The sequence below is a fragment of the Balaenoptera physalus genome, assembly GCF_965194825.1.
Source record: "Balaenoptera physalus genome assembly, chromosome: 2".
NCBI classification, from domain to species: domain Eukaryota; kingdom Metazoa; phylum Chordata; class Mammalia; order Artiodactyla; family Balaenopteridae; genus Balaenoptera; species Balaenoptera physalus.
This window is the reverse complement of record NC_138883.1, coordinates 144,212,337-144,222,875: the sequence shown is the minus strand read 5'-3', so window position 1 is coordinate 144,222,875 and position 10,539 is coordinate 144,212,337. Positions and strand designations below refer to the sequence as shown.

The 10,539-nt window shown below is 41.6% G+C and overlaps 1 protein-coding gene across 3 annotated transcripts in view; it reads left to right on the top strand.

Moving 5' to 3' along the window:
• Window positions 1-8,511: 8,511 nt before the first annotated feature.
• BTBD1 (BTB domain containing 1) overlaps window positions 8,512-10,539 on the top strand; it is a 44,051-nt gene continuing 42,023 nt past the window's right edge. Inside the window, exon 1 of one of the 3 annotated variants that reach the window (XR_014260300.1) lies at window positions 8,512-9,050. Coding sequence is in view for 2 of the 3 variants with exons in the window: in XM_082448772.1 (XP_082304898.1) it covers window positions 8,638-9,050 (413 nt within the window). In the remaining variant the exon portion in view is untranslated. The remainder of the gene's footprint in view (window positions 9,051-10,539) is intronic. The other 2 variants (XM_082448772.1, XM_082448771.1) reach the window with 2 other exon arrangements.

Sequence of the window (10,539 nt, the reverse complement as noted above, 5' to 3'; positions counted from 1 at the left end):
TTTTTCACTGGACAATATAACTTGAATTGCTGCCATATTAGTACATATAATACTGCCTCATTCTTTCTAATGACTTCATAGTGTTCCATTATATGAATATATCACAATTTAACCAGTTCTCTCTTAATGGAAATTCAAATCTTTTATTACACAAATAAAACTGTCATGATATCCAGGTACTTCTGTCATTTCACAAATAAATGAGTATATTTGAATCAGATAAATATCCAAGAGGAAAACTATTGTGTCAAAGGGTATTTGGAGATGTCTTTTTGATACTTGGGTCAAGATGTCCATATTTGAAGAGATAATTGCCAGTACTATTTCTTTATATTGAACTACCTTCGAATTACTACGTGAATAAATTTTACTTAGTTGTGGTTAATTATGCTTTTAATTAGTGCTAAATTTGATTTGCTGTTACTTTGAGATTTTGATATTATATTCACATATGAGATTGGCTGATAGTTTTCCTTTCTGTGAGTTCTCTTGGTCAGGTTTTGGTAACAAAGTTAAGCTAACTTCACAATATGAATTTGGAAATCTATCATCTAAGCTCTCATTTATTTAGCATCTATTCTTTGAACATTTGAAGGCATTCCACTCCCAAACTGCCTGGCATGGAAGGATTTCCACAATGTACTAAGTGAAAAAAAGCAAATTTCAAAACAATATGTGTAATGTGATACCATTTTTATTTTTTAAAAAATTGTATTTAGGAGTATACGTGTCTATATAGACGGATGGATGGATGGATAGATAGATTGAGATAGATAGATAGATAGGCAATGTTTTCAAGTATACAGGATAAAGTTTAAAAGTATACATATAAAAAAAAAGTGTACATGTCAAACAGATAATGGTGGTGACTCCCACAGAATGGTTGTACAGGAAAGAAGGGCAAGAATTGTCAATCTTTGTAAGTTTATATATTCTTTCACAAGTTTTTCACATTTTATTTGCTTTTCTATTGAGATATAACTTATATATAGTGAAGGACACAAGTCTCAAGTATAAAGCTAACAAATGTTTACATGTGTAAACTCCTATAACAGATTGTATTTTCTAAAGATGACTTAACAATGTCTATAATCCCATGTGACTTTCCCACAGTGTGACTTGCCACTCCCCCATCAAGTGCAGAGTCTGTCTCCTCCTTTTGCACCTGGGCAGGCCTTTGTGACCACCTCAACAAACTAAGTGTGGAGGTAATATGCTGTGTGACTGTCAGGGCTAGGTCATAAAAGGAGATAGAACCTTTTCCTGGCTCTCTCTCTCTCTTTCAGGCCACTTGCCCTTGGAACCACCATGCTATGAGGAGGCCCAGTCACATGGAGAGGCTCATGTGGAGAGAAACCAAGGTCCTGGGCCCTCAACTCCAACTGAGCTCCCAGCCAACAGCCTGCACCAACTTGCCAGCCACGTGAGTGAGGCTTCTTGAAAGTGGATCTTCTAGCCCTCAGTCAAGCCACTCTAGATGACTCTGGGCGGAGAGACAAGAGCCTTCCCTGCCAAGCCCTGCCCGCAATGCAGATTCACAAAAAAAAAATAATTGTTGTTTTAAGCCGCTAGGTTTTGGACAGGTTTGTTACACAGTAATAAATAACCAGAACAACAGCACTATAACTACCACTAAATACAGAACATTTCTGTTACCCCAGAAATTCCCTCATGTACCCTCCCAGTCAACAACCCCCCAAAAGCTAACTGCTATTCTATACCTATAGCCCTGCATATTAGTTTTGCCTATGGTGAAGATTGATACAAATGAAATCATAATATATTCTTTATGTCTGGCTTCTTCTGCTTAACATGTTTTGAAATTAATTCATATTATTTCAATATTAGGGTTTGCTCTTTTTCATACATTGTATGAATATACCACCATTTATCCATTCTACTATTGGTAATTATTTGGTCATTTATTATGAATAAAGCTGCTATGCACATTCATGTACTTCTTTTAGTGGGCATAAATACCCTGTTGCATATATACCCAGGAGTGGAATGGCTGGGTCATAGGATAGAGGTATGTGTAGTTTTAGTAGGGTGGTGGTTTTAAAGCATGTCCATGAATTCTTAGATATTACTCCATCAAGAGGTGGGGGTCTGTGTCCCCCCTCTTTGAATCTGGACTGGTCTTAGTGACTTGTTTGTAACCAATAGAATGCAATGGATATGACCTTGCATCCTTGCATGACGTCTGAGGCTAGATCCAAAAAATTATGCAGCTCTACCTGGTTTTCTTGAGGCACTTGCTCTGGGAAATGTCCAGCCAGTATTTCTTCAAATACTGTTCTGCCTCATTCTCTGTTCTCCTTCTAGTACTCCATTTTTCATTCTGTCTCATATGATAAATAGACACATTCCCTTCTGTATTTTCTGTCCTTTTTTCTCTCTGTATTTCAATTTGGACATCTACTGACTTGTCGTCTAGTTATACTAGTCGTCTGTTCTGCTGTGTCTAATTTGCTATTAAACACAAAGTGTCTAGGTATTAATTTGTTATAGTGCTTTTCAGGTCAAGAAATCTCCACCTGACTCTTTTTTCATGGATTCTAACTCTCCGGTGAAATTCTCCATCTTTCGTCTATTTTCCTCATCATATTAATCATAGTTATTTTACAGTCCTCATCTGATAAATCCAATATCTGAATCATCCATAGAACTGATTCTGTTGTCTATTCTTTCTCCTTTTCTATTTCTCTCTCTGTCTCTCTTTTTTTTAGCACGCCTCATAATTTTTATTTTTTTCCCAACAACACTGTAGAAGAAAAAATATTGAGTCTCCAGATGATATATCTTTCTTTGAACAGGATTAAATTTCCTCACAGCAGCTCGTACAGATCACCTTGAACCTGTCAAAGACAGGTTTTAACCTAGTTAATTTTTCTCTTACTACTAGTGTGTAACCCTTACTTCTAGGGCATGTCCTTATGGGATCTCAGCCAAAGTCCCTTGTAATCACTAAGGCTCCTCCATCTTGGTGGACCTTGAACTACAACCTCTGTCTCCCCAACACTGCAGCACATGTGAAGTCTCTCCTTGTCTCTGTTCTCTCGGCTGCTATTGTTTCTCCTTGCCCATGTGGAACTTAGAGGTTATCCAATAGCATAAAGTTAATTTGTATGAAGATTTTGGGGTTCACTTCTTTGTAGTTCCCTCCTTTCCAGGACTTTGCACCAACTACTCTGGCAGTTTCATAGTCTGTCTCTTGAGTTCTTTCTGCTTGAGAAATAAGCAACAAATTAGAAAATGCCCTCAGGGAAAAAGCAAGAGTAAATCTCATGCACTTCCCTTCTCTTAAAGACCCTAGTCCCTCAAGTCTTATCTGCATTATTTATTCTTTAATTCTGACAAAGACTCTCCTTGACCAAACTTTACTCAGGCTCCTCTGAGCCTTCTTCTCAGATGTGCCTCAACCTCGGCCCCAGGCCTGTCTTTGGCCTGCCTAACTCAGTCTTAGCAAGAATCCTCTAAGTTAGTTTAGGAAGAAGGCCCTCACCCTTCATCTGATTGCCCTCAATACCTGATCAAGTTTCTCACTCCCTACCCTTGATATTTGATTACTCTGGCTTGCCTTCAGCAAAAATCCTAAATTAGTTTAGCAAGAATCTCCCTACCCTTGATGTTTCCTCTTAGTAATTTTCCATTATTGACCCCCTCATTTTGCTTATTGGCTATAAATCCTCAGCTCTCATTGCTGTATTTGGAGTTGAGCTTGATCACTCTCCCCTACTGCAATGCCCCCATTGCAACGGACTTGAAGAAAGTCTTCCTTACCATTTAAAAAAGTGTTTTGCAAATGAACAAAGAAAACAAAACTAAAGAATAGTAAGAAACAGACTTACAGATACATGGAGCAAACTGGTGTTTGCCAGAGGAGAAGGAGGCAGGGGGTTGAGTGAAATAGGTGAAGAGGTTTAAGAGATACAAACTTCAAGTTATAAAATGAGTAAGTTACAGGGGTGTAGAGTTAGAGTTAATACTGTAAGGTTAACTAAATTTTAATTAAGAGTTAATAATGTAATGATTTTGTATGGAGACAGATAATTACTGGGCTTGCGGTGATCATTTCATAATGCATTTAATTGTTGGATCACCATGTTGTACACCTGAAACTAACACAATATTTTACAGTCAACTATATTTCAATTTAAAGAAAAAGAAGGAAAAAAAAAGCAGGGCCTTAGAAATTTTGGTTCTTTTTTCCTTCCCTGTTTCAAATTCATGTTATGGTTTTGGTTGGGTAATGGATAAGAAGTGTCATCAGTGGGCGTGTTGCCCAAGGTGAGCTGACTGGTGGGACTCTGTCCAAAGGTGACTGTGTTTAGATTCTGACACAGAATGATGAATAGGTCACAGTGGCTTTTTTTGTATTGTATTGTATTGTATTTGTTCATTTTCTTTTATTTATTTATTTTTTAAATAAATGTATTTATTTAAAATAAATAAATAAATAAATAACTGGGGTTTTTTTTTTTTTAAGACATTTATTTAGGCTGCGCTGGGTCTTAGTTGTGGCACTCGGGATCTTTGTTGCGGCCTGTGGGATCTGCGTTTTTTAGTTTAGTTGCAGTGTGTGGACTTAGTTGCAGCATGAGGATCTAGTTCCTGACCAGAGATCGAACTCAGGCCCCCTGCGTTGGGAGCACAGAGTCTTACCCACTGGACCACCAGGGAAGTCCCTTAAAAAAGTGTTTTAAAAGGTTTCTGTTGTTGTTGTTTTGAGTTTCTAGGAATTTGTCCATTTCATCTAGGATATCCAATTTTTTGGCAAACAATTGTTCACAGTACTCTCTTATAACCCTTTTTATTTCTGTAGCATGTAGTAGCGTCCCCACTTTCATTTCTGATCTTAGTAATTTGAATCTTCTCTCTTTTTTCCTTAGTCTACCTAGCCAAAGGTTTATCAATTTTGTTGATCTTTTCAAAGAATCAACTTTTGGTTTCATTGATTTCCTGTACTGTTTTTCTGTTCTCTATGTTATTTATCAATGCTCTAATATTTATTATTTCTTTCTTTCTGCTAGCTTTGAGTTTAGTTTCTTCTTCTTTTTCTAGTTCCTTAACTTGTAAAGTTAGGTTGTTGATTTGAGATATTGCATGTTTTTTAACATAAGCATTTATAGCTGTAAATTTCCCCCTTAGCACTGTTTTTATTGCATCTCCTAAGTTTTGGTATATATATTTTTTTAAATTGATGTATAGTTGATTTACAATGTTGTGTGGTATATTGTGGGGTTTTTTTAAGTTTTTTTTTTTGATGTGGACCATTTTTAAAGTCTTTATTGAATTTGTTACAATATTGCTTCTGCTTTATGTTTTGGTTTTTTGGCCGCGAGGCATGTGGGATCTTAGCCCCCTGACCAGGGATTGAACCCACACCCCCTGCATTGGAAGGCAAAGTCCTAACTACTGGACCGCCAGGAAGTCCCTGGTATTTTGCGTTTTCATTTTCATTTGTCTCTAAGTATTTTCTAATTTCTCTTGTGATTTCTTCTTTGGTCTATTGGTTGTTTAAAAGTATATTGTTTAGTTTCCAAAATTTTGTGAATTTCCCCATTTTCCCTTTGTTATTGATTTCTAACTTCATCTCTTTGTGGTCAGAGAAGACATGTCCCATGTTCACTTGGGAAGGATGTGCATGCTGCTGTTGTTGAGTGGAGTGTTCTGTATATGTCTGTTAGATCTAGTTGGCTTATCAGGTTGTTCAAGTCCTCTGTTTCCTTACTCATCTTCTGTCTGGTTGTTCTATCCATTACTGTGAGTGGGATATTGATGTCTCCAACTATTACTGTAGAACCATCTATTTCTCCCTTCAATTCTGTCAGTTTTTGCTTCATAAGTTTTCAGCCATTATTTCTTCAAGTGTTCTCTCTGCCCCTTTGGCTCTCTCTTCTCCTGCTAGAAATCCCACAGTGTTGTCTCTTTTATGAGGGCTTATAGTTCTCTTAGGCTCTGTTTGCTTTTCTTCAATCTTTTTTCTTTCTGTTCTTTGCCTTGATGATCTCTATTATCTTATCTTTAAGTTTGCTGATTCTTTTTTTCTGCTTGCTCAAGTGTGCCCTTGAATTCTTCTAGCAAATTTTTCATTTCAGTTATTGTACTTTTCAGCTCTGGAATTTCTTTTTGGTTTCTTTTCAAGCTTCCTATCTCTTTATTGATACTTCTGTTTTGTTCACACATCATTTTCTTGATTTTCTCCACATTTTCTTAAGTTATCTGAGCATCTTTAAGATAGTTGTTTTAAAGTCTGTCTAGTACATCTGCCATTAGGTCTTTTTCAGGAACAGTTTCTGCTGATTTATTTTTTTCCTTTGAATGGGTCAAACTTTTCTATTTCTTTGTATGCCTTGTGATTTTTTTGTTGAACACTGGACATTTGAATCTAGTAATGTGGTAATTTTGCAAATCAGATTCTCCCTTTTCCCCAGCATTTGCTATTTTTTGCTATTTTTGTTGTTTTGATTACTGTAAAATCTGTCTCTTTGCCAAGGATCAGCCTGAGGTATAAACTTAAGGTCTTCTCAGGTCTTTTCTCAGCCTTTTGGGCATGTATGGTTACTTTCTAATTTTCCCCATGAATACGGTTGCTTTTTAATATACTAGTCTTTAATACCTGGCTCCCCAAAAGGTAAAAAGTGAAAATGAAGGATGTGGGTGGGGGGGGGGGGGGGGGAGGGAAGGTGCTGGTCCTTTAAATCCCCAGGAAGTCACTTCAGCTAAAGCATCTTGCAACAATGGAGAGAGGTACTACGACAACAATAGCTGCCCCCTCTTTGTCTGTACATTTGTGTTCAGAAACAGAAATCAGAGCACAGATCCCCAATGTTTGGAGGATAGGTGACTTTTTGCCCTCCCTGGCTCCTACAAGCTGTTGACTGAAAAAAAAAAGCACAACGTGAGAGTTGTGAGTTAAGTTTTATTTGGGGCAAAATGAGGACTATAGCCTGGGAGACAGCATTTCAGATAGCTCTGAGAAACTGCTCCAAAGAGTGGGGAGGTCAATATACATGTGATTTTGGTGAAGGGGGAGTACATGCAATCAAGCACATATTTTTTGCAGTTTTCTGCTAGTCTTGTGAAGGTTACTGATAGTCACAAGGAGCAGACATCACCGTAAAGGATTTTAGTGCTTTTCTAGATATGAGGAGATACAAGAATTCCAAGAATTGGACTCCTGAAAATATCTAACTATCCGAAGACCTGTTCTGCCAGTTTTTCCCAGAGCACAGAGTGCCTCATTCCTGATCTCCACCCTGAACTCCTTTCAGGGGGTGTTGAAGGTTAGCAGCTGCAGTGGCTCATAATTTGATCCTTATAGAGGTAGATGGCAAGTGCCAATTTGTAGGTGACAAAGCTGTGTGCAAGCTGCTCCAGGAACACGTGTACTGCCATGCAGCTGGTTGTGAAGGATGGGTAGCTGCTACTGTGCAAAGAGCTGAAGTTGACCAAAATTAACAGCGATTTACTGTCCAAGTCTTCCCCTAGAAGTTACCAGCCTTCAACAGAGTCCAGAGTTCCAAAATAAGTACATCAGACAGATTCAGCTAGTGGAATTGTTATTTAGGTGGGGAGTCAGATTCCTGGTGCCTCCTACTCTGCCATCTTCCCAGATCCTCTATTTCACTTATTTTCATTGTTTTCATTTTGGTAAACAACTGCTTTTGGCTATGCTCTAGCCTGGAGCTCAACTTTTGTGTTCCACGAGTTTTGATAACAGTGTCTTCATTTTTTTTTGCTCTTAAATTATGACTTTATTGTCCCGTACCAGATAATGCAGCCTATACTACTTGTATTGTTTTTGCTTTGGTAACTTTGAGGGTTTTTTTGAGATTTAAAATACGGTTAATTTTTGGTAATGGGTTAAAATACATTTTAAAAAATGCCTGAGTCCACACAAGATACCACAATTAGAGACAGAACAGGAAGAAGGAGGAAAGGGAAGGCTGTTAGATGCAGAGGGTCTCCAGCTGTGCTCCAGGGATTACCACTGGAGCAGCGGCCCTCTGGAGCGGGGAGGGGAGGGGTCTACGTGGAATCACGTCCAGTGACTTCCTGGGGATTTAAAGGACCAGCACCTTCCCTCTCCCACTGGGGGAGGGAGCTACGTGGAATCAGGTCGTCCCCTCCCACATGCTTTGCCGGCCATGCCCTCGGGCCCCCTCCACTTCCAGGCGTGCGACTCCTAGAAGGAGAGCCTAGGGACCTGTCCTAGATACACGTGGGGGGCGCTGCAGCTGGTGACGAGGGGCCTGAGGGAAGGGAGGGGCGAGAGCTTCGGGGCCCGCAGGTCTGAGGAGGCGCCCGCGCCGGGCCGCATGCAGCCCACCGAAGTCCCACCACCCGGAGCGCGGGGCTCGGGTGATCTCGGTGCGCCCAGGGCGGCCCAGACGCCGCAGGGGGAACCGTCCCCTCCAGGTCCGGCCTGGGCGGCCACACGCACCTCCGCCTCCCGGCCCAGCGGGGACGCGCGCAGGGCAGCTCGGGGCGGGGCCGGCGGAGGCGCACGGCCTCCGGAAGCGCCTTTCCCGGAAGGTAGGGAGGCGGTGCCGGCCTCGGGGGGCGGCCTCGGCGATGGCGGGTGGGCGGCGGGAGCGCTGTTTCTAGCCCGCAGAGCCGCGCCGCTGGAGGATGGCCTCGCTCGGACCGGCAGCTACGGGCGAGCAGGTCCCGGGGGCTGAGGCGGAGCCGGGCGCCGCGGGGCCGCCGCCGCCCCCGCCGCCGCCGCCGCCGTCCTCTCTGGGGCCCCTGCTCCCCCTGCAGCGGGAGCCGCTGTACAACTGGCAGGCGACCAAGGCGTCGCTGAAGGAGCGCTTCGCGTTCCTCTTCAACTCGGAGCTGCTGAGCGATGTGCGCTTCGTGCTGGGCAAGGGCCGCGGCGCCGCCGCCGCCGCTGGGGGTCCGCAGCGCATCCCCGCCCACCGCTTCGTGCTGGCTGCCGGCAGCGCCGTCTTCGACGCCATGTTCAACGGCGGCATGGCCACCACGTCGGCCGAGATCGAGCTGCCCGACGTGGAGCCCGCCGCCTTCCTGGCGCTGCTGAGGTAAGCGGCGGGCGCCGAGCCGGCCTCCCCAACCCCGCGGTGTCCTTGGGCAAGGCTCTCCTTACCCTCCCGGCCTCAGTTTCCTCCCGAGTCTGTGATGCTCGGGAAGGGCGAAACCGAAATCTGTCGGCCGGGACGGCTGCCCGCCGGCTGTGAGAGTAAATATTAGTGTCTAGGGCCAATTAGCGTGCGTTTTCACGTTCTAGTAGCGGGTTGTTGCCCACGCTTGGGAATTAGAGGAGTGGTGAGGACAGAGTATGGGTCAGGTTGTCCTGATTGCCCATTTGCGACGTTTTAGGTTTTTGTTGGGGGAGAGGGATACTTGGGAAGTCTTGTAGACGAGATGACCTTTAAATTTTTTTTTAATTTATTTTTACTTTTATTTTATTTTATTTTTATGCCCTTACGCCTTTTTCATTCGTGTTAGTTGTCATGATCCAGGACAGTGAATATCAAAACAAGTAAGTTTGGCTTTAGCTACCTTTTGTTCCTGCAGACAAGGTTATGTTTGCTTGAAAACGAATCTCCCTTTCGATGTTAAGGGTTTGCTTTTTGATTATTTGAGGATAGAAGATTGACTTCTGATTAATTTTATTTAATGGAAGAGAGCTAATAGTTTGGCATTATTAGTTTTAATCACGAAAGGCCATTTAGGAAGGTATAGGTATTGTTTTCTACAATTTTACAAATGGGACTGCGGCCCAGAAAAGTCAAGTAACTTGAAGAGGTAACAGAGCCAAGTGTGTTTCAATATACCAAGATGGTTTTAGCTGCCTGAGTAGAATGTATCATTAAAATAGCAGTCTTGGGTGGTACTGAGACAAAAACAGGTAGGTCAGTGGAACAGATAAATACTCCACAAAGGCTCACAGCTCTCAGGAAGATCAAGGAAATTGAATACAAAGTTAACACAACACAGGTAGAAAAGAAATACTAAAATCCCATTAATAAGTGGATAAAGACAGGATAGATAGGGAAAGAAAAAATAATAATTAACAATGAATGTTTAACTTCGATAGTAATTAAAGAAGTGCAAATTAAAAAGTGTAGTACTTTTCCTCTTCTATTAAACCCTCCAGTTTTTTTTTTTAAGATAACATCTGGGGAGCCCTCTCTGACAGAGGTGGTGGTAAAACAGTCTGGCACTGTAGATTGTTTCCCCCACAGGTAGGAAGTATTCAAGTACTGAAAATGTTCCCCACAAAAATATTTAAGGCAGGATTATTTATAGTAGTGAGGAGGTAGTCAAGCAGAGAGAATGGTTAGGTAAACAGTGATAGGTGCATTTGATGGAATGTAGTGCAGCAACTAAGTATGATATTCATGAAGACTAGGTAATAATATTAATGTGGAAAATGTATATAATTAGCATTTGAAACTGTGCTCACTATGATTAAAAACTGGGAAAAGAAACAGCAAATGTATACTTAGAGAAAAGGAGAGAAGGAAATATACCAAAATGCTAACCAAAGTTGTGTTGGAATGGTAA